The sequence below is a fragment of the Pteropus medius genome, unplaced genomic scaffold (genome assembly GCF_902729225.1).
Source record: "Pteropus medius unplaced genomic scaffold, Ma_sr-lr_union100, whole genome shotgun sequence".
NCBI classification, from domain to species: Eukaryota; Metazoa; Chordata; class Mammalia; order Chiroptera; family Pteropodidae; genus Pteropus; species Pteropus medius.
Window position 1 is genome coordinate 14256407 of NW_024354875.1, and position 25504 is coordinate 14281910.

Consider the following 25504-nt stretch of genomic DNA (forward strand, 5'->3'; position numbering starts at 1 on the left):
CACCGATCAAGTCATTTGCTACTTAATTTTGATCGTGAGAGAGAGAGACAATGCATCAGATCAGCAATTTCTTCTGGGTCGCCCCTCACGTTTTCTTTAACTTCAGTGTCCAGCAGTGTTAAAAATAGTTGTAGTTGTTGTCGGAGTATTAACTATAACCCAATGCAGAAGAGGTATGCCGCTGTGTGTTGCTAATGTGCTGGCTTTCAACCACCATTTATGTGCTCTTCTGGCAGAGATTTTGCTTACCTACGGAATACTTATTTTAAACGCGTTGTATTGAAGCATTGTTTTCGATTTAGAATAGCCCGTTTGAATTTGTTCATACTGTCAAATACACTATATCATAAAATAGATTTTGTCCCAAGGTTAGAAAAATAATCTGGCCCTTTGGTATTTGAAATTTTGATTTTGTGAGCATGTTCTGTGGTTGCAACCAGTGGTTGAGAAACTATCTAGTCTTTTGTATTTGAAATTCTATAAATGAATACAGCATCTAGCTCAAAGGTGTGCACATGTACATAATAGGAGTTAGCTTGATAGATGAAACAATTCTAAAGTCACAATGGATCTATTTATCATAAAATTCAATATTCAGTTACTAGGTTGTGAGATAGAATTATGTTGAGGAGGGGGGAGAAATTGACAAGTTTCATGGCCATGTCTTTATCTCATTTGCCACAGGGAAATTAGAGGATGGTAGTCTTTTCTTTGTGTACCCCTCATGTGTGTGTGTGTGTGTGTGTGTGTGTGTGTGTCCTGCTCAGTCCTCCCCCCTCCTTTTAATAGGATATTTTGTAATGTATAGAATTTTGCTGAATGGTACATTTTCTTGTGGTTAATAAATGGATAAAGTCTAGTCTTATGTCTGTAGTGGTATTGATCAGTTCCGGGTGGGCTGAATGTGTTGTGAAATGGCGATCATTGCCAGAGATTAACCAAAAGAATCATGTCTGTTTAAATGGAAGAAGGAACATGCTTAAGGCAGGCTGACAGTCCTTTTTGTGCCCGTTTTGGGGAGGAAGATAAACAATGGTGTCTCTAAAATGAATGAATACCTTGATAACATTAAACCTCTTGCTTTTGTGACATGACTTAACCATGAGGTTTTTATTTTTCCTGTAGTACTCTTTCTCCTCTGCTCCTATATGTTCTGGTTGGTGAACTCCTCTTGTTCAAATCCCTCTTTCTGATCTCCTGCCCTTGAGGAGGAGGGGCATCATGGCCACTGACCAAGGAATTGTGGATATTCCCTCCCAAGCTCACCTGAGTCACACTAATTGGTGAAGGAGGTTATTCTTGAGCAGTCTCAAGGTATTACTTCTGGAAAAGCAGGCTGTCGCTACAGATCTTACAGCTTTCCTTGGTTGGTTTGGGAGTAAAAAGAATTGAGCATTAGTTTCTTACAGGATTATTTTCACTGGGCCAGGAGGTTTATAGCTAAAATTTTAAAATAAAGTAATTTATTGCTATAGAGCATATTCTACTTACATTAGACTAATATTAAATATTCTTGCATAGCTTCTTAAGTAAACATTCCTAGTTGAACTAAAATATACTTCTGTTGAAGATAATTGAAATATTCTTCAAGACTTTAATCCATATTTATACATGAAGATTTTTAGTACTTAAAATGTCTGATTTTTAAAAGGGCTTTTGTTATGAATCAAATGCACTTTAAAAACAGGATTATTATGTTTCTTTTCCTACTTGATTTTTCTTTGTAATTTGTAATCTGGCATGCTAGGAGCACAAGGATGGCTATTTTTATGAGAATTTAAAAATTTCAAGTTTTCAGTTTTTTTGTGTCGATATTTGACTATTTTAAATCAAATAGAGAATAGTAGTAAAGAACAATTTTATTCTGAGTGTTTAAGATGGATCTTTACTCTTTTCTTTAGTATTTTGTGGACTTTGATTTTTCAGTTTCTGAAGACGGATTATACAGACTATTTCTGTAGGGTATGGCCAAGTGTATAATTTCCCCCTCTCATTCAAGGGGAAACTATTGAGTTTTGCCCTCATCATGAAATGCCTTCAGATTCCCTTTGATTTTGATTTTTTTCATTCCTCTTATTCTTCCTCAGATTCTGTAAATCACTGTTTTTTTTTAAGCATTGTGGTTAATTTGTATCTTTTCCGACAATTTGTTAAAATGTAAAGACGACTTTAATACTTGCTCTAGTTCCTAGGTTTATCCTTCCTTAAGTGATGCAGCTATTGTGGTACTATATGAGTTGCAGTGAATATATTGAGAATTCCTTTGGATTCTGTAGGAACTGGAGCAGTCTGGTCCATATATTTGATGAAATAAGAAATGGAAATAAAGTAATTATGTGTATTTTCTTTAGTTTAACTAGGCAGTATTGTGCATGTTTCTGTAAGTGTATGTGTGCTTGGAGGGGGAATTGGCAGTATAGAGAATCTTCTGGGACTCTTCTGAACTTGGCTAACAAGCGATAGATATTAAATGCTTTGTTTTCTAAAAGGCAGAATCTCTTAAATGTAGTCTGATCAAATCAAATATGATATATTGGAACATCAAAACCAGAAGAAAACACCTGGCCACATTCATAGCCTTTTGAATTTTTTCCTATTTATGAGAAGCCAATAGTTCTCAAGTTTTGGTGACGTTTGCTCCCCACCCTCGTACCTCTCCCCCAAGGGGACATTTGGACATTTTTGGTTGTCACAACTGTAGGGGAAGAGGGGAGGGTGTGCTACTGGCATCTAGTGGGTAGAGGGCAGGGATGCTGCTAATCATCCTGTAACTCACAGCATAGCCTTCCACAACAAAGAATTCTCTGGCTCAAAATGTCAATAGTGTTGAGGTTGAGAAGTCCTATTGTAAACTCTTAATTTCTAAAAGCATTTGTATATTAGTAAAAGGGCTCAGCTTTCCCTCCCACAGTCAGTCATCTGAATGTTATAAGTTCATGGTATTGATGATCTCCAGGTGATCTTGTATTTGAGAATTTTCATCATTTCATTATCTTTTAAAATTAGAATGATTATATTAGAGAAACAGACTATTGGTATATACATTATTTCATCCTATTATACTTTACTAAAAATATTTTGCTGTTATGAATAAACTCTCCAGTTATTTATTATGATGGAATACTTATGAAGATTGCATATTTGTGGATGTGATGAATGTTTGATCAGAGTATCGAGTTTAATTATATTTGCTTTTGATCCAGTAGTCTCTTTGCTATAATAATCATCTTTAAGGATATTTCCTTTTATCCTTATTGAAATCACTGTCTGGGCAGAGCGGTGGCAGCAGGGGCGGGTGTGTGTGTGTGTGTGTGTGTGTGTGTGCGTGTGTTTAACATGGTGCCTGAAAGTTTTCTAAGTTTTATATGAAAGAAATATGTTCACTATTACATGTTCCATGAATGATTCAAGGTGTAAATTCATTTTTTAAAGGATATTTATTTTGTCTCGCTAACTTTAATTTCAAGAAACTTTTTAAGTGATTTTTTAATTACATAATTTTCTCAAGAATCAGTAGCTGGGTTTTGGTTACCATTAGGCTCATTTAGGCTATACTGAGTAATATTCTATGATCTATTGTAGACTCTTGTCCTTTTTAAGGTTGAAATTTGACCATAATTAATAAGTGTTTAACTTGTTTGGAACTATGGTTTTAAGGAAGTTAACTCAGCCAGCCAGGATAAGAATTACAGTGGAACTCTTAAAATAAGTAGCATTACACCATGAGAGGAAAGATTCTGATGTCACTCTCACAAAAAGTATGCAAATAAGCCTCATATTGCCTTTGTAACACACCTCTCATGTATATCTCTGGTGCTACTGACATTTTACTTTTTGGGTCTACTAGAACCACTGTTTAATAGGAAATAAAGCGTAACTAAACTGAAGGAGATTTTAAAATCTTGAAATTGTCCCTTTAGATTCTAAAACTATTTTGTTGCTCTTTTATCTTTGTAAGATTCTTATTTCTTATCTTTGGTGTCTCATAAATATGTGATTAAAATTTTTGTTTTCATGGCGTCTTATGTTGCCAGTTGTCATGGTGCCTCTCAGGTAAGTTAGGTAAGATTGGCAGCGTTTAATGTTGGGGTCACAAATACTTCATTTTTTATTCCATATTTTAGAACTCATCATTTCTTCCATTCCCTTTCATTATATTTTTCTTTCCCCTTTCCTTTCCTTTGTTTACTCTCTTCCCCTCCTCTATTCCTTCTGTACTTCCCTATACTGCAGACTGCTTGTTTATGGAATCCACTCATTGCTGAGCATCAAGGATGGCTCAAGAGGGCTCACCCATGGTTTAAATAAAAACAGATTGAATTTAGAATGCTTTAGAATTGACCAGATGATCTTTTCCAGTGTTCTTTCATTTGTTGGTTTCTGGAATACCACACACACTTGGGAGCAGTGGTACTAATTTGGAATCAAATGGCTTTATTGAACTTTAGATTGCTCTTATTCCCTTTTTAATATTCTAGTTTTCTTTAACTCTTTGCTGCTTTCAAAAAGTCTACCTCTTATTGTTATTCATTCATTGTCTCTGTTTAAGCCAAAATTTGACCAGACCAGAGAGTATATTTATTGCCACAGCTGGGACCACATTAGACTTTCTCTGTGGTAGATTTAATTCTGTTAGGTTATAATAGTCATGTCTAGACAGAACATTGATTTTAAATTGACTATTGAATATGAAAGTTCCAGGAATAGTGCATAGAGAAAGGAGAAGGAGCAGTCAAGAAGGTAAGAAAACTGCTATAGAGAGCATTTGACTTTCCTTCATTCTCCAGCTAGATTTCTCTTAGTCACTTTCATGTACCCAACACATCTAGTGGTCAGGTTTTCTTTAATAAAGGGACCTAAAAGGAATGTGTTGTTGTCTGAGGTTGGATTTCGTATACTGTTAGAATGATGGGCTTAAGGGGAAAAAATAGGGGCTTCTTACGGATACTGGACAAGAATGTGGTTACCTTGGTCAGTAGATTTGGCTTTAGGTGCCAGCACTGCTACTGTCTGGCTCATCTATCATTTTTCGCACCTGAATTATTGTAGTACCTTTCTAGCTAACACTAGCTAGTTCCCTGTTGCTACTTCCTCTTCCAGTCCATCCACATAGCTGCCAGATTGATCTCATTAAAAAATAAATCTGAATGTGTCACTCCTGCTTAAAATCTTTCACTGACTGTGAATCACCTTTAGCATAAAGTCTAAAGTCTTGGAATGGTATACAAAGTCCTTTATCATTTGGTTCCTGCATGTTTTCTCTAACCTCTTGGTATAGTGGCTGAGAGTACAGGCTCTAGAGTGAGACTTCCTTAGTTTTTCAACTTAACCTTGGGCAAATCACTTTACCTTTTGTGCTTCAGTTTTGTTGTCTACAAAATGGGGATATTAATAGTGCATACCTCAGAGAGTGGTTTGAAGATTAAATGTCACATAAATGCTAGGTATTCTGCTGTGGCTCTTCCTCATCTTGAGTCCTATATTCCAGCTATTTAAACTCAACTTGCTGTTCCCTGAATGTGTCCTCTTTTATTGTATATCAGAATGGTACCTTTGTACATGTTATTTCTTCCTCCTTTTCCTGGCTAACTCCTTGCTTTTAAGACTGGAAAGTAGTACCTCTTTCGAAACGTTTTTCTCTTCCGTCCAGCCCACATTTAGTTTCTGTTGTTTTTACACTTTGTAAATTACCTTGAATTACCTCAATTCCAGTAATTATTGCAAATGTTTACTTGACTGTATATGTAAATGTATATGTATATGTATATGTATATGTATATGTATATGTATATGTATATGTATATGTATATGTATATGTATATGTATATGTATACTTTAGACTGTGAGCTCTTCAAAGACATCTTCTCTTTTTCCACAGACCCAATCCTAGAACCTGGCACAATAGGTTCTCAGCAAATGTTTATTGAATGAATGAAGTGAAATTTTTTCCTTTCTGGGCCTGAGTTTTTTGTATATGTTAATGTGATAAACTTAGATTAGATGATCTCTGAACTCTTTTCCTACTCTAAAAGCTTTATAATGCTTTAATTTTAAGGTTAGAATGTAATAGTTATATTTTATTAAGAAAAAATGATTTTGCTGGTTGTTTTATGGTATCCTTAAGTTCTGCTCATTTAAAAAAAAAGCTGTTGCTGATTTTTAGACTAAATTTTTTAATCTTAATCATATAGATTTAGAAGGCATCGTAGGGATCTTCAAGTTCAGTAGCTTTCAGCTTTTTTGACTGGACAGAAATAATGGACAGAAAAGCAGCCCGAAGATTAAGATAGGATGGTAGCACCACTAAATAAAATTGGTAAAGAAATAACAACCCAGAAGAAAATAGGAATCACTTTCATAACCCAAAGAAATACACATTGCATCATGACTCAGTTCCCATGTACATAAATATGTATGTGTCTCAGAAATAGAAATTTCATGAACTCTTTTGTTTATTTTTATATTCTATTTTATTGTAAAAAATTAATTTGATCCATTAATTCAGTGACCAATGGGTTTTAAATTCCTAAAAACTGACCTAGTTCAACAATCTCTTAATCTTTCCACCCAGCATCTTATGTAGAGAAGTTAGCTGCATAAGTAAATATTTGCAGTGGGAAATAATGTGCACTGAAAAATATGCTCATTATTTAATCTACAATGGAGAACATGTGCTTAGGTACGGAATTGAGGGAAAACTGGTTCCAAGGGAGAACATGGACCTGCCTTGGCTGAGCTCTTCTCTCTTCTGGACTAACTGGATGAATTAAGCACAAAGGTGCTAAAGCAAAATTAGATTGTAATTTTGAAGCGTTCAGATTTTTTCATTTAGAAAGGTTTGCTAGAAGATACAGATCCTAATAATAGGAAAAAGAAAGGTCTTGGCAGGAGGTTGAGAAGGATATTCATCTACAAATTAGGATCAGGAACACAGAGGGCTTTTGGGAGTAAACTTGACCATGGATGAAAGGCAAGTTAGAATGAAGGAATTTTGACTAAATCTGAAGAAAAGATCTATGTGATGAAAAGATGTCTATAATTGCTTGAGAAGCAGAACAATCTCAGTTGAGGGTCTTAAGTCCAGATGAAAAGTACTTAAAACCTAGAGGAGATAGGAGTGGATGATATCCTGTTGGATGTCCCAAATAGATGTATGTGGAATAGTGGACAGAAAAGCAGCCTGAAGATTAAGATAGGATGGTAGCACCACTAAATAAAATTGGTAAAGAAATAACAACCCAGAAGAAAATAGGAATCACTTTCATAACAAATTCTACACACAGATATGGTTTTATATTATAAGCATGAATGAAAATACAGACATAGATTTAGAAAAGAGTACATAAAAAACATGAGAGCATGTAATATTCTTTTATGGGGCGGAGACACTGTATGATGAATACGTAGTCATTGGAGTTAAAATTGTAAGCATTAGTGGATCAATATGTTGTTTGTGTTTAAATAATAGTCAAATTCTGGTAATTGCATGAATTACTCATACTGGTCATCCAGATTATATTCTTTGAAATCTACATGAGGCCCTTTCCTCATAGTAAATTATATTGTTCTATAGAAGTAAATTTAGAAACTTTTCTGACTTAGTATATGCTATTCATACCTGAATCCTAAACCTTTTCAGTAACCGTTCTTTTGGACTAGATAAAACTCTTTTTTTTTTTTTGGTTGACTATTTTTTAGTAGTAGTCACATTGGTAATCATTGTATTCTCTAATGTTGCTGGAGAAAATAAATGTAAAACAATAAGATAATTAGAAGGACTCATATAGAGAGGGGTTGCTTTTTAAAACATTTAAAAAATTAATCATCTTTACAAATTGTAATAAAAATAAGCTTATTTATATATAAAACTTGGAGGATTTTTTCTGTTTGTGATCACTAATTTTGCAATTTATATTTTATAGAAATGAGACTTTAATTATTAAGAAAAATCTGTTGGTCTTCACATCTTTATAACTGCACACAGTAAATCAAGCTTGTTCCAAGGCATTATTTCAAGAGGAAGAGACATGGGCAAGTTAAGAGATCTTGGCAAGTTTCTAAAACTCTGAGAATTTTAAAAAATTTGTAAACCAAAGTATATTAAACAAAATAATATGCCACATAACAGAGTGCCTGGTTCATGGTAGTTCTTACATATTTATGTTAGTTTTTAACCTATCTTTAAGTCTTATTTTTAAAAATGTAGTGTGTAAACCATTTAAAAATATCTTAGGGGATATTTTTAATTTGCTGGCAAATTATCAATTAATACGAGGTAATATTCTGACTAAATGATTCAGCCAAAGAAAATATCAATAAAGAGTGCCAAATAGGTGCCAGGAAATATCTAGAACATTCACATATCATGGTTCTTTTACAAAGAGTTCTCTAAATTCTCCTTCTAGTATGCATTAAAAGGAAACATTGGAGTAAATCTTTATCTCTTTTTATTTGTTGGAATTTAAAATGTTTTTCTTATACAATTACATTTAAGCCTTAATGTTTTAAAATTTTTCATGTAAAAGCGAAGTCTTGAAAGTTTCTTGTCTTGTTTTTTTGGGTAACAGCTACAGGCTTTGAAAACATCCTTCAGTTTTGAAATCAATATTTTGAATGTGGTATAACATTTTTGGACTAAAACATTAGAGTCTCTCATTCAAATTTCTACTTTCCTATCAACTCTTCTTTGACCTCAGCAACCACCGAGACCTTACTTTCCTCATCTCTAAATTAAAGAGGATGAAATAATTATTCATTTTACTAGCAAATATTGAACTACATGCTAGGCACTGTGCTAAGTGTGTGGGATGCAGCAGTGAACAAGACAGACAGTTATGACCTTATGGAGCTTATAGTCATAAAGTAAGTAATCAGATGAATAAAATAATTACAAATTGTCTTATGTACTCTGATAGAAACAAACAGGGTCCTGAGAGGATGACTCTTCATTGGCCTTACATCACATGTCACAATCTCTAATTAAACTTAGTTTATCTATTTATTATCTGCCCTTTCCATACTGGAGTGTAAGCTTTGGGAGAGGATGAGCCACCTCTCACCTTCATCACAGTACCCCCAGGGCATAGCACCGTTTATGGCAGAGTGGAAGCTCAATAAATATTTGACTGGCTGCCTGAAGAAATGAATGTGGGGATGGGACTAGAGAGATAGGGACAAGATCATGCAGAGGTTTTTGATCTGATGTGGGAAGGAATTAGAATGAAATCCAGAGGGCAAAGAGTTGTAATGAGGAGCTAGATCTGGGTTTTGTGTGAAGATCACTGTGGCAGCTATTTGGAAAATACAGTGGGTGTAGGAGTGAAGAGGTGAGACCAGTTACAAGACTATTATATCAGCCTAAGCTAGAGAGACTCTTCAAGATCCCTTTAAACATACTCAGTTTTCTGAAGTTTGCCTATAGTTATCAGTCTTCCTCTTATATTTTCTTAGTTACCCCAGTTTTCCCCCTACTTTTTATTACTTAAAAAGAAATGTTTGAGTTTATCGTGCACTTGAGAACTTAGACTATGACTTCTTAAAAAAAACAAACAAAAACATCAAACCTCAAAAAGAAGATAATAAAACATATCAGAGGCTGTTTGAATTTTTGTGGCAAATTCCTATCTTTAGATTTAGGACATCTCTTAATTTATATGCATATTCTTATTTTTCGCTGAAGCTTTGGCTTTACTCATTTCAAATGCCAGCCCCGCCCCCCAAGATCACCTTTTTTGTTGTTTTAAACTTGTAAGATACCGTATTTTTGGTATAGTTGAAGATTCAGAAGTGGAAACTCAGCATATTTTGTATCTTAATTCTTAGGAATTTGATATCTTTACAGGTTATCAAGGTCTTACAAGGAAGGCTGAAAGGATAAATAGTTAATATTGTGGGCTATTATTTTTACTCAGAGCTGTGGCCTCTGAGTAGTCAACTTGAATATTTTTATCCGTTACTGATTTCAAGCCTCTACTGTTAGTGGGAGGGGAAATTGGCACAGGGAAATCGACTCTATATTGGCAGAAGTTCAACAGCATCATCTTTGACTAAAAAAAATGCATTATTGCACAGAGATAAAACCAGAAGAGACATAAGACTTTACTGAATTTAAAATTATAATGGTGGCTGCCTCTTTTCATTTGGTTTCTTTCATTTTAGAAGCAGGTAAAGCTCACTATCCTTGGTAAGCTACTGTCTATAAATAAGTGTAGTTTCACCCTGTAAATATTATAGGCCATTTTATTACCGTAAATAAAGTTGTTCTAGAAAAAGAACTAGTTGCTAAGCTTTGTTTTGCCTCATAGTGAAGTTTCATACTGCAGGATTAGTGAATCGAATTTGCTGATTATTTCTGTTTAAGCTAAGACTTGAAATTACTGGTAAAAGTACACTTTAAAATGACACGGAAATGAAAAGTCAGAGTTAAAAAAAATGCTAAATTATGGGTAAGGGCAGTTGTAAGATATTAACTTATATAAGATAGGCAAGGTCATAGTAAAGCAATTTGATTCATAGGCATTCAGAAGTAGAATAAAACACCTTTCTAAATGACCGGGAAAAATGATCAAATAACTACTGACCATCATTTTATTCTATATAAATATTATATAATAAATCTTATTGGTAACCATTTTAATTCTCTTCCTTAGTTCTTTAGAGACACATAAACCTGGTTTGAGTGTCGAATTAGGAAATTAATTGGTAATTATATTATTTGTTAAGATGTAAATAGAGATTGCCTATTAGCTGAGAGGACTAGAAATAATAGAAGCAATTAAATTAGGAGGCTTTAACTGGTGAGAGGGCCTAACAAACTGTCAGGTACTAGTTTCTCTAGTAACTACCTCTATCAGAATGATTTTTGTGAAGAATAAACTACTCACTCCTGAATGATGGAGTAAAGTTAAAAGATTACAGTTGGAGAAGAAATGTGTTATTTTTTTCCTTTTAAATTAATGAAGTATAGTTTTGGTCTTATCTTTCACTACTGGCACCTGAGAATAGCCTCTGCTGTAATTCCTGTTAATCTAGCAACATATAATTAGTGTCCTCAATTAAGCAGTATTTTTATAATTAATAACCAGCTTTTTTCCATGATATGGAAAGAAATCAGCAGAAGAGTAGATGAGCCTAGTCTGTACAGATTTTAGAATTTTTACTTTTGGAGCATGTGGTTGGCCAGTAAGGGCTAGTTATTAGGAATAAAAGCTAATCTTGTTGGTACAAATGTAGCTGTTGATAGTAAAGAATGGCTTTCTAAAAAACAAACAGCAGTAAGAACCTCCTTCACTTCAAATTCAGTAAAAGTAATTAATTATGCAAGTCTTGGGCTGGTATAGTACAAAGAGCAAACATTCTGTAGGGAGAAAACGTGTGTTGGGAATTTCATTACTGTGGTATGATGATATACCATGTGAACTTGGGAAAATTCTGTCACCTTAGTATCTTCATTTGTAAAATGGAGTTTATGATACCTACCTTACAAGATTACAGTGAAGATCAAAGGCTACATACATAAACGCAAGCACACTCACATATACATATATACATAAAACTTTTTAAACTTTCAAATATTATTGCAAATATTTGTAATAATATAGTGATTTATTCAAAGAGTAGAGAGCAATTTATTCCATAAACAGTGGAATATAAAATATTAGAGAATTTCTTGACCTTACAGTGATCTTAAAGGCACTGCTTGATATCATCCTTCTCTAACCTCACCTTTTGCCATATTGGCCCTCTGGTGGTTTCTTCAACAAACCAATTGCTTTTTATTTATCTGAGCTTTTTTTTTTTTTCCCCCATTTGCCTTCCATTAATACTTATGAGGGGGACCATTTCTGACTTATTCACTGTAGTTTTTCCCAGTGTCTGACACATAATAGTGCTTAACAAATATTTGTCATACGAAATTCATATGTAAATAAATCAGTGTGATGGCGTTTCTATAAAACTTTATAGACACTAGAATTTGAATTTCATATAATTTTCATGTGTGACAAAATATTCTTTTGATCTTTTCAACCATTAAAATGTAAAAACCATTGTTAAGGGGCTGTACAGAAGCAAGCTGCAGACTGGATTTGACCTGAGGGAGGCGGTGTACCAACCTCTGACACAGAGCATTGTACAAGTAACACCCCTTCCCCAGTTTATAAATATATTATGTTCCAAAAGCTTTGTAAACCTAGGAAGATATGTGTTGGTTAAGTTCTCAGACCAATTGACAATATTGTTTTAAACTCTGGTGTTCCGTATTATAGCAATACAATAATTTTACCCCCAAGAATAACACTGGTCTGGGGGAAAATGGATTGAGTATTCCTTCTTGGACCAAAAGAAACACAGACTCTTCCCCAGCACTATCAGACTTTCTTTATTCCCTGACCTCTCTTCTTTTACCCTCTGTGCTTTACATCCTGGAAGTACTCTGTTTCCTCAGGCTTTAGTAGGGTTGTATGGTGACAGGACTAAAAAGAGCTTCATGTATGTGATTAGGAAGGAGAGCATGGGAGGGAAAGGGTTATGGGGGAGAGGAGGAAGAAAGAAAGAAAATAGAAAATGTCAAAATGAATTACACACAGTAAAGGTTAGTATTGTTTTGTGAAATCTCAGTTATGTGTGTGATTATATCTATATATGTGCTGAGTCACAATGAAAAATGCATTTTTTACTATGGTATGTGGTCATAAAGTTTGAAAGCCTGTGTTCTAAGGGTTTGAGATACTGATCCTGAGATTTCTCTTATGGTATATCAGAGTCAAATGAAAAATACAAAGGAAATCTCTTGACTGCTTTCTATAGTGTGTTTTTGGTACTGAGCTACCTTATGAAGTAGTTACGTGTTTTACACATGAGGAAACAGGGTCATACAGCCAGTAAGCTTCACAGCTGAGATTTAAGCAGATGCTTAACTTATTTTGGAATATGTGCTTCATCCATTATATGACGTTTTTCCTGTAGGGAAAGAAGCCATGTATGACTTCCATTGTGTTTAAGAGAACAAAAAAAAATTCTCATTTGGTGGCAACTCACCAAATTGCTTGAGACAAAGCATTAGCTTTAGGTATTAGGACAGGGCCACTGGAAGAAAATGGTTAGGAACTCCGTATGGAGAATGACACGATGTATAAGAAAGAAAGAGAACTCTGTCATTTTGCCTTTATTTTTTCTTCTTCTGCCTTTATACTACTGTCCCTGCCCATTCATACCTCAGCCAGTATGGGCTCTTAACTCATGCTAGAAACAGCAAGGGCTAGACGATGAGGCTTAGTGAGGAAGAGTAATACGATCTTGTCTTTAGATGAAAGGAGAATGAGGAGGGAAACTCAAGTAGGGCCACCTGGCCACCCAGATGAGTTAGCTATTTCCAGATAGCAATTTACAAGTGGGTGCAGGTAAAACAGGGCCTGCCATTAATTGTGTTACCAAGCAGAAGTCTTGGCTTTGGAGGAGACTCTTTGATATGCTAAAATTAAGGGAACATCTCACTTAAGCAACACTTGGTTAGTCCAGATTCTGTTACCCCTTTTAAGTACTTAAAAATTATAATACATGTCTAAGACATCTGTGTTTCTCTTATGTACTGAGTTTATGATGAAAACTAATTTATGCTGGTTCTGATCTCGTAACTTGATTTAGAATTGTCTTTGGAAGAAAAGGATTGATAAGAAAGTTATTGTTCTTAACTAGAAAAGTAGCAAGGCCGTAACAAACAGATAGATACCTGGTTAATTGAATGGAAAGATGACAGACCCTAATAAAATGTATTCATTTTTCTCAGGCTGAGTTGGGATTCTTCATTTTGCTATGGGAATTACTAATTCTAATAGAATTAATTTCAACTAGTAATATCTGAAGACTTTAATATGGCTTATCCCTATGGTACTGCTTGCTGTAGTCAGTATTAGAATTATTTGTTAATGTGTTCATCTACTAGCTGACCCGAGTCCTTTCAGACTCATTCAAATGTAGTGCTAAGTTAATGTGATGTAGTTAAGACCATTGGAGCCAGAGTGCCTGGTCTTATCTCTTAGCTCCATTGTTTTCTGCCTCTGTGACCTAGGGCAAGTTATTTAACCTCTCTGTGTCACAGTTTTCTCATCTGGAAAATGGAGATAATAGTAGTACTTACTCCATACAGTTGTTATAAAGTGTAAGTGAGTTAATATATGTAAAGTGATTCGAATGATTTCTGAAGTAGTAAGCATTCTAAATAACTCAATAAAATATTAATTGAAAGATAAGCCACAAACTGGGAGAAAATATTTGGAATATTTGATAATAATTGATAAAAGACTGTTGTCTAAAATAACTCTTAAAACTTAACAAGAAGAAAACAAACAACCCAATTAAAAAAAGGGCCAAAGACTTTGACACCTTACCAAAGACGATATACAGGTGGCAAATATATGAAAACATGTTCTATATCATATATCATCAGGGAGATGCAAATTAAAGCAATAAAACACCACTGTACACCTATTAGAATGCCCAAAATCTGGAACACTGACACCAGCAAATGCTGACAAGGATGTAGAATAATAGGAACTGTCATTTATTGCTGGTGGGAATGCAAAATGGAGCAATTACTTTGGACGACAGTTTCGTGGATTCTTACAAAACTAAACATCCTTTTACCATATGACCCAGCAATCACAGGTCCTTGGTATTTACCCAGAGGAATTGAAAACTTATGTTCACACAGAAACCTATACATGGATATTTATAATAGTTTTATTCATAATTGCCGAAACTTATAAGAACCAAGATGTCTTTCAGTAGGTGAATGGATCAACAAACTATAGTACATCCAGACAGTGGAATATTATTCAGCACTATAAAGAAATGAGTCATCAAGTCATGAAAATACATGGAAGAAACTCAGATGCATATTACTAAGTGAAAGAAGCCAATCTGAAGGCTATATCCTGTATGATTCCAACTATGTGACATCTGGAAAAGATAAAATTATGGAACAGTATAAAGATCGGTGGTTGCCAGGGATGGAGTCAGGGAGAGTGGTAAATAGGCAGAGCACAGAGTATTTATAGGGCAGTGGAAATACTCTATGATATTATACTGATAGATATATGTCATTATGTATTTGTCCAAACCTGTAGAATGTACAGCACCAAGAGTGAACCCTAAGGTAATCTCTATATTTTGGGTAATTATGATGTTTCAGTGTAGGTTCATCCTTGGTAACAAATGTACCATTCTGGTGAGTGATATAGATCATGGAGGAGGCTATGCATGTATGTGGTCAGGGGATTTATGGAAAATCTCTGTACCTTACTCTCAATTTTATTGTGAACCCAAAACTGTTCTAAAATAATAGTCTTTATAAAAAAAATTGCTGATGCCACTTGTTGTTTTAGCCTAGTACAGATTCTAGCTTTGAAGTATTTATCGAATAGGAATGAGTACAGTGAATCTAAAACTGAGGGCATTCCAGTATATTTAGTGAAAAACTGCTTTTGCAGATGGCTATGCTGTTTTGTTTAGGATACAATAGTGTTTATGTTATTTATAATATTTATATTTATATATTTATTGGACTCTGGTTTAATTTTAGAACATCGGTTGGTTTTCAGGGAGGAATACTAACATTTCTGATTATATAAATTCATAGTATTGTTTTATATAGAGATTTTGGGGGGGATATTTTTAGAAAATTATAAAGTAACATGGAGTATTGCATCATTCAGTAGTATATTCCCAAATGAGAGCACCTTAAAACCTTCTTTCCAAACTGAGATAAAAACAAAAGAGTGGATATGTTAGAAGAATAACTGAAATTTCCAAAAGTGTATTTTGTTTTCCCAGTATTTTAATATCAACATATCTGGGAAGAAAACTTCCATTTATTAATGCTTATAGTTTTCTAAGTAATTTCATGTTTGTGCCTGTTCGATCCTATTTGAAATAGGTTTCCTGATTTGTTTGTTTTAATGCAGACTGAGATAATAGAATTTTCCTGAAGTCACTGATCAGTGGAGCTAGAACTTAAACCCTGATTTTTAAGTTCAGCATTCTTTTCTAAAAGTAAAGAATGCTTACCAACTTCACCCTCCGCTGCCATCTCCCCCTGCTTGCTGGGGGAAATGTTTGCAGTCAATTACAGAGGTAGTTGTTTTGCAGATAATCCTTGTACCACACTTATTGAAATGCATGCTTGACAGGGGAGGAGGGGAGCCAGAAGTAGTGATACAGCAGTAGGACAGACCAAAGTGAGTGCTAATTCCAGGCCAGAGGTGACTGTGCTCTTGCTAGGATAGCTTTGATGGCAACCCAAATCCACATATGTTAATTGTTGCTGAAGGAAATTTGTAGGTTAATCCTACCTTTGATTTCTGTAGAAGTGCTTTTCTTAATCATTTTTGCTTAAATTTTTTTTTTACTTTTCAATTATAGTTGACATACAATATTATATTAGTTTCAAGTGTACAACATAGTGATAAGATATTTACATGACTTACGAAGAGATCACCCCAATAAGTCTAGTACCCATCTGACATCATACATAGTTATCACAGTATTATTGACTATATTCCTTATGCTGTATTTTACATCCTTGAATCACTTTGCTTTTGATAAATGGTTAAAATTGTTTTCCTGATGGGCCATTATTAGGTGAGTCTCATTCACATGTGGCAGAATTTTTACATTATTACATTTCTTTGATCAAATTTGGAAGTGGCAAGTAATGTCACAGCCCAAGCATTATGTAAAACAATAGCTATTAATGATTATTATTTGTTAAAACTGCCATTATTCACAGCCATCAATTATTGCATGCTCTGGGCTAAGTGCTTTTAAGTTTTAGTGATAATGTGTATGATTCAGCCTACAAAATAAAAATCATCCCCATTTTATAAATGAGGAAACTGAGACTCAGTGACTTGCCTAAGGCTACATAAATAAGTAGCAAAACAAGTTTATATAACCTAGGTCTGCAGAGCTTACATTTATTCTTTCTATTGAATTAAATATTTTGACGTGTATATTAAAATATGAATTACAATTCCAGGGTAGTGTGACTTTCTTTGAACCTATTCTGTCAGGATTCTCTCCCCCTGTCCCTACTGTGACGGCAGGCGCTGTTTCTGGTATCCCTTAAGACCTATGATATAGTGAAAAATGTTGAGTTATCAAATTGAGTTTTTGGTGGTTATAGTTCCTGGAGCTGATACAACAAATTTTCTCCACCCCTTAAATAAAAATAATTGGTTGTCCACAGTTGTTTAAAGGCTGAGAAACAGGAGTTGTTCCTTTGGTTATACAATGAGCCAGAATCTGAACTAAGTCAGAATCCATTTGCTCTGATCACCACTTGAGTAATTAGTGAATCAAATGATCAGAGTAAATGCATTTTTAAAAATGATTATACCTTGATTCAGAGAGGTAGAATTGAAATTTGCACACATAGAAGAAAACAAATCCAGGATCTCTTTGACTCATTTGGAAAGTAATTTGTTGATAGTAGTTTGTTAATTACTCACTTTTTGCCTGTTAACCTATGGTGGATGGTTGAGGAAGAACATCCTTGATAAGTATGATTGTTTTTGGCATTTGAATTTGCCCATATTCACATTAAGACAGATTGATTAAAAGATATAACATACTTTGTTTCTCCAAATACAAGGAATTCAGTTTTCTCTTGTTCTAACTTTTATAGATTAGCTTGCAGAAAACTGAAAGATGCTGAAGAGAATAAAAGGAAAGCCCTTATTTCTATGTTTCTTAGACTAGGAAGAATGAACGAAAGGTGGCAAATGAGTAGTAGAAAGTAATAAATCCATAGGGATTTGGTTTGAATTTAAATGACTGAATTTATAGAAAACTCATATCGTATCCTTGATTCCTTTAGCTATAATTGAAATTAATCGACATTTAAGGGATACCTACTTTGGACTTCTCAGTATGCCCAGTACTGTGAAGATTGAAAAGGAATATGAAGTCTTTGTCTAAGAAACTAGTCACTTTTGAATGATAAACTTTACACTCTAAACATAATACACCTTCAGAAACTTAAAATTTAATAGAAAAATATTTGACACATTAATTACTAAAATTAATGGCATCCGGCACTAAGGGACATTTCTCTCTTTTTTGGAGGCTTTGGTTGTCTTTTAGAACTTCACTAAGTGAGGAATGCTTTTTAGATTTTCCTTGATCTAGTCTTTTTGTGTCCTTCTTGGCTTTGTTTCTTCCTGAATTTATTGCTGCTAAAATAAAAGCACCATGAGGATAGGGATTATAGTTCTCAAGTTTATCACTGCATTTCTAGTGTCCAGTGCTCAGTAAATATTTTTTTAATAATAATGTGAAGAGCCTCCCTTTTTTCCTCTCACTGTCCAGTTTCTTGTAAGGTTTCTATCCCACATAGCTTCCATTTGTTCCATTTGTTTCCTTATCACAAAATAAACAAAATAATTCCTTCAAAGATTAATGATTTTCTAATTGCCTAATCTCAAGGATTCTTGTTATCTATATTCAGTTACTTGACCTTCCTGTAACTTTGATGCTATTGTCTCTCTGTTCCTTCTTGAAATTCTTTTGTCCCTTTACTCTCAGTTTTTTTGACTACATCCCCTTACCACTTTAACATTCAGCCTGCCCATCCTTTTAGTTTTGTGTGTCTCAGAGTTCAATCCTTATGGAATTATTAATCTATATGCTCTTCCCTGCTGAAGTAATCCCATCTCTCATCTTTAGTTTTTAACTAAATGTAGATGTCCAGAGTTATATCTCTGACTTTGATCTTCCTCTTGAACTCCAGACTTATTTATTAGTCATCCAGTAAACATTAAGTATATGTCAGAACTGGGAATATGGAGATGAATAAAACACAGTCTTTACCTTAGAGGACTCACAGTTTAGTTGGAGGAGAACGATGAGTAAACTAGCAATTATGCAGCATATTATATCTGTATTAGAGTGCCTTGGGACTACGGAAAAAAGGCCTAATTCAGTTTGGAGTCAGGTATTGTTTTCCTGACTTGGAGAAATTGTGAAGGGTGATTAGGAGTTCACCAGGTGAATAAAATGGGATGAATATTTTATGTCGTCTCTATCAAGCCTGGTGGGTGTGTTCTCTCCTGAGAAAGCCCATTATGGGAGTCTCCAAGGTCTGAGGACATATAGCCCCAGGTTAGAGAGTGAGAATCTTACATTGGAGCCAGTGTCATGGCCAGCAAAATGGTATCAAGCATTAAATCCAGAGGGAGAGAAGTGACTGTAAGAACAGGAGAGTTAATATCAGAATCCATTACTACTCTGTCAAAAGCAGTGAGTATAAGGGGGAGATTTACCAAGGCTCTGAAAGTGTTGTATTTGACTTTTCTGTGATACGGGTTGTATATTGTAATAGTGGTCATGATAAATTAAGCAGTGATTCTCAGGCTTTAATATGCATATGAATCGCTTCGAGATAACGTTAAAATGTAGATGTCGATTTAGTATGTCTGGACTGGGGCTTGAAGTTCTATATTTCTTACAAGCTCCCAGTGTTGCCATGCTGTCAGCTCCTGCACTTTGAGTAAAAAGGAATTTAAAGGAGCCAAGGATGGCCATACAAATGCAGAGGAAACAACTTATGTGGGTACATGAATAATTATTACATGTTTGAGGAACTGGAATTAGTTCATGAGACCTAGGTCATAAGGCATATTATAGGGCATGGAGCAGTGGTGGAGGATGAGCCTACAGAATTGGGCAGGAATGAGATCATGAAGGGCTTGATTTGCACAAGAGTGTTAACTTCATGTTGAAGGCTGTTAGCCAGGAGATGTATAGGCATGGAATCAGCTAGGCAGAGAGAAGACTAAAAAGAGGACCAAAGGTCAAACTCTGGAAAACACTAACATTTCAGGGTAGGGGGAGAGGATGAGGAAAAACTTGTAGAGGAGACCAAGATGTTGCCAGAAAGTTAGAAGGGAAACTAGTATAGCATCAATTGTTAAATCTAGATAGAGGGACTATTCAGCAGTGTCAGAGATATCAAATAAAATACAGTGGGAAAAGTCACAACTAGATTTGTCAATTCAGAGATTATTTGTAATTTTGGCGAGAGACATTCAGTGGCATGGTGGAAACAAAGACCATGTTGTTGAAGATGAGGAGTAAAATGTTGATTGAGGAAGTTGCTTTAGCTGTGGTCGATTATTTTTTAAGAGATATTGGCCGAGAAGGTTGTAGGGAGATGGGGAGAAAGGTAAAGTTGAGATTTTTATGTGCTCAAGGAGTTGGTTCAGGAGAGAGCTCATAGAAAGGGAAAGATTAAAGTTTAAACTTTTTGAGCCAGAAACTTGGATTCCATCTTTAATGCTTACTTAAGTATTCTGCCAAATCCAAGAAATTACTAAATCCTGTGAATTTTACCTTTTGACTATTTCTTGAATCTATTCTTGTTTGCCCATTCTCATCACCAGTGTGTTAGTCTTACTCCTACCATCCCTTACTTGGAGTCTTAAATGGACCTTTCCCTCTCCTACTCATAAATAAAGCAAACAAAGAACACCAGGGAAAAAGAAAACTTGTCTTCCACGCTCTGCTAGAAACCATGAGATTACAGAAACTAAGATATCTATGATGAATATACATATATGACCCGAAAACTCAGCTGTTTAAAACCCCTGCACTGACTTCTCATCACCTACACAGGGTGAAGGTCAAGCTTTTTAATATGACATACAGTACTCTCTGGGATTGTTTCTTTCCAGCTTCATTTCTTGCCACTTGCTGCCTGCCACTTTGATCTTAGAATACTAAAAAACTTCTAACCTCTCCCATCCTCCAAATTTTGTCTCCAAATTCCATTTATTTTGTACTGTCTCCAATTCCTGTGGGACCCCTCTTTCCTAGCAAGTTGTTAGGTGCTCCTTTCTGTGTTCCCTAAGCAACTAATTCATCCACTTATACTTCCTATATTATTGACATTTCTCAAGTTTTTTCTCTTCACATTAGTTCTATAAGAGGTTTATCTAATTCATCTCTGAATTCTTGGTGCCTGGCTCAGTGCTGCTGGAATTGGTGCTCAGCTCAAGTTCATTGATTAGACATAAAAAGAATTTTATATGTGGAGGTGGTGGCATTTGACTGGACCTGGAAAGAATGGCAAGATTTCACCAAGTGGCCTTTGATAGGGAAGAAGATTCTATGCAGAGTGGCCAGCATATGCAAGAGCATTAAGGCAGTAAATATAATATTTATAGATATGCTGGCTACTCCTTTTAGACAGGAGAGAAGCAGTAGAAAATGTAATGGGGTATAGGGTTAGAAAAATAAATTGGGTACTGATGAAATGGAGCCTTGGATGGTGTGCTTTAAGATTTTGTCCTCCACTCCCCGTAACAACCCTTGTGGAATGTTAAACTGGGAAGTAACACTAGTTTAACATTTTGAGGAAAAGCTCTGTGTCTTCTTGAAGTATCAGATGTGGGTAACCTGTCTATTTTGTACAAGGTTTTAGTAATTTTGTTTTTGGGGTTTTTTTTTTTTTTTTAGTTCTTAAAGATTATAAAATTTTGCCCTTTGTGGATACATCAGTACTTTCTGTCATTGTCTTTTAATATTCTTGATGACTTCTAGATTTTTCCCTCATAAATAATTATTTAACAAGAATAATTTTTATTAAATATTAGAAAACATTAATATTAACACTTTTATACCCTTCAGAGAACTTTCTAAAGTTTCTCCCTTTTGGCTTGATAACTTGCCTTTTGACTTGGTAACTTGAAATCTTGAAATCCGTAAGTTTGGAGGTTTTGCTGGATATATGCTTTTCCAGGTTATTTATAAAAATATTAAAATTGATCTAATATTATTTATATGAGGCCGATTATTCATTCTTGCCTTTTGCATATTTCCATAAGCCAACTTCCAGTTTATGACTGCAAGACCCTCTCAGTTGTGTGTTTAAATGTGATATTGTGAAATTGTGGAAGGAAATCCAGGGATTAAATGTGGTTGGGGAGCTATTAGACAAGTTTAAGTCAGAGAGGGAAATAGTATGTAGGGAAACAGCCATTTAAAAGGGGTGTGGCCTCTTACTACGTTCCTACAGAGAAAACAAAGCTGTAGCTTATGTTTATGCTCTAATTGAAGAGAGAATTATATATGTCAACAGTATATGTTATTATGCAGCTTATATTTGAATGCTAAGTTGTATGAAGAACCAGCTGAATACCAGCCAAGTAAAAAATCCAGGACCAAGAAAAATCATCAAGTGGCATAGTAGTTGGGAAACTTTCATAAAGGAAATAGGACTTCAACGAAAGATGAATTAAAATTTAGATAGATAGGAAAGCGGTTGTGTGTGGTGGGTTGAGAGTTGGGGGAGAAAAGGTGAGGGGCGGGACATGAACTAAGTGAGATAGGAAGGATCAATGAAAATGGCACATTTACATTGAATTGGGTGTGAATGTGCTTAGGGGTACAGGAGAAGGTTGGTGTGGAGGATGAGAGAACTGTGTGGATTGTAAAGGTTGTGGGGATGTGTGAGAGGAGGATGAGGATATATGTGAGAGTGTTGGCGGGGGGATGTGTGAGAGAGAAAGGGTTGTATAGGGCTGTGAGAGGAGGGCATGTGTTCTCTTCAAAGCCAAAAAAAATTGGAGTAAAAAATGTCTGAAGTATAAGGAAACTTTTAATATTCAGACATGACTGTTAGTCACTTTGGTACTTTTATGTAGGATCAAATTAAGCGTTCGCCTGTTTCTTTCTACTTCGTCATCTCTGATAGTTCTTTAATCAAAAAATGTACAATGTACTTTTAATCTCAAATAACTCTACCTATATGTGCTTTTTTTTGAATTAGTCCTTGAGTAAAATATACCATTCCAGATTGCTGAATTTAACAAGCCACTTCTGATTTTTCTTCTTTGACCATTTGCAATTTGAGAGCAGGTATTGCACTTTGTTTCTGACTATCTAGTACCCTGTGGACTGCCTAGGACAGAGTTTTACCCTTTACCCTTACACTTTCAGGCCTACTAACCTGTAAGGTCACTATCCAGTGACTATGAATATAATATGTAGTTATCATAAGTCTTTTAGTTGTAAGAACTATTTACCTTGGTTTTCCTTATTTCTTCTGTATAGTTTATCCACTGACTATATTGTGAAGGCCCCATTTCTTTCTTCCCTGTTAATGAACTTTCTGATTTTTCATTACTTTTCATTACAGACTGCTCTCTGCATGTGTGCCATTCTTTTCCTTGGGTACCCTCTTCCTTTAGACAATCAACTATCTTTACTTTCCAAATGTAGTTAGAATCTTTTTCATAAACTACTATGAAACTTTTTAATCTCCTTGAGTCTTCACATTCCTCATGTACTTGGCTTGCAAATAAGTACACAAATTATTTTAAATAACTTGTAAGATTTTAATGTGTTCACTATTCAGAATGGATTACAGATTCCCCAAGGACAGAAAAAGACTATTTCTTTTGGTATATTTCCATAACGTTTTGCATACCCTGGGTACTTAAATATGGTTATTGTTTGATGACTGGTACTACTCTCCTGTTCCCAGAACTCATATGTAGAAATATGAGTTCTCCTGCTTTTAGCAAGTTCTAGTTTTTATACCTGTGGATTTTTATGATATTAACAATTAGGAAGACATTTTCTCCTTCATTATGGTCAGCGTTGAGTAAATGCCAATGAGTTAATACATTATTACCAAATAAATTATTAAATAAGCTTTCTCCTACACTTTCTGCTAATCACTTTCCTTGAATTTTAATACCTAATTCTAAGGACCCGATGGGACATCAAGAAATAATTTAATTTGGTCTACTTTTTAAATCAGGGTTTTATGTAAATAAAAAATTTTGTATCTTATCCCTCAGGAAAATTTGCAGAATATATATCTTAGGTGCCTGTGCATTATATATACATGATGTATTTAATTATAAATAAATTTTTACAGCTGGTATATCAATATTTTGTGAAGAAAAGTAAAAAGTTGTGCTATCTCCTGCAGTAAGTTCCAGCAAGCAAAAGTGAGGGACAGCTGCTTTTAAGCCTTGTACTGTCTTTTTAGTGTCAGTGGAATTGAGCAGATATATATTGAAAAACTCATAAATATTCTGAGGACTAAGCCCCTTACTTAACCATCTATTAGATTTCATTTTAAAGAAAATCTTGCCTCTTGCTTTTTAGGATCATCTTAAATTGCTGCTCACATTGCCATCTTCTTTATCATCTTCAAGTTGACTTTTTATTTTTCTGCTCATTCTCTTCCTCCATTTACATTTCTTGTGACTTGATTTTTTTTTTTTTTTTTTATGTTTGTTGGTCTTTGGCATGAATAGGAGAAAAACAATTTGTTGAGTGCCTGCTGTATTAGGGACTCTTATTGGTGAATATTGTTTACTCTCTGATGCAAGTTATTTTATCCCACATAGTGGCAGACTTGATCACATACTTTCCATTTCCTTCTCTGAATTATCATTGAAAACATGGAGCCCATAGTTTGTTGTGTATGTATTCATTTCACTGTGGTAAAATTTTACCACAGTAAAATTTTAGTAATTGATAGCTAATCTCTTAAATGTGTCCCACTTACCAGTTTTTCATCCATCATAGAGGAGTCATATGTTATTTGTTCCACATTGAACATATTATATAAAGCCCAATTAAAAATAAAATGTAGCTCGATATAAAAAGTTTCTTATTATGTCTTACTGGATATTTGGGTTCCATGGATAATCAACATGTTTAGTAGTTGACCTAAAACAGCGATAGCTTACATTTTGTTGTAGTTTATATTTTCAGAGTATTTCTCAACAGAAAGCTCTCTCTTGTTCCTTTTCCAGTCTGACATTAACAAACCATTGGTTTTTCATCTGATATATTGGTTTCTCATTTCTGATTCTGCAGATTCATGAAAATTGTCTTTGATGCGTCTCTTGGCCAAGACAATTAAAGAAGTATTGGTGTGACTTCTTCACTTGACAGAAATGCTACTAGATGACCATGGTAGGAGTTTGAGTCACATCTTGTTGAACAGGATTTGTGGCAGATGCTGTTAAATGCATCCTTTCTGAAAGTTATAGTGATTTTCTTTCTTAATAATGTATCTTCTAACTTCCAGAATTTTATATACATTTAGTTTTACATCTAGATACTTTAGCAATAGAAGTTATAATTACCTTTTGATGATTTTTAGGATTTCCCTTTTCCTTTGTTGAAGATAGCCATTGCCTTACCTTCTTGGGGGCACCTTTTAAGTACACAGGAGAGAGCAATAAGAAAAATGTCAGAGCATAATTTGCAAATATAGGAGAGGACTGTTTTTAGAATAGGCAGGATAGTTATGTGCCTTTAGTAGCTCATTTGACACTTGTAGTTTTCAGTTTAGAGACTTCATGGCAGTAGCTTCATTTCTAGATGGTGTTCTTTGAAATGCGCACATATGTTATTTGTGATGAAGCATCGTTTTAGATTTTTTTTATGGAATGATATAACTTTGAAGAGATGGCTGAAAGAG

The 25504-nt window shown here is 34.6% G+C and overlaps 1 protein-coding gene across 2 annotated transcripts in view; it reads left to right on the forward strand.

The window, feature by feature from the left end:
• The window catches only part of ACVR2A (activin A receptor type 2A), an 80303-nt gene that overhangs the window by 851 nt on the left and 53948 nt on the right, over positions 1–25504 (forward strand). The window contains exon 1 of one of the 2 annotated variants that reach the window (XM_039855724.1): positions 24863–24993. The exons of the other annotated variant lie outside the window; for it this stretch is intronic. Within the exon in view, the coding sequence (XP_039711658.1) occupies positions 24975–24993 (19 nt within the window). The 5' untranslated portion in view covers positions 24863–24974. Of the gene's footprint in view, positions 1–24862; positions 24994–25504 lie in introns of those variants that run through there. 2 annotated transcript variants of the gene reach the window in all.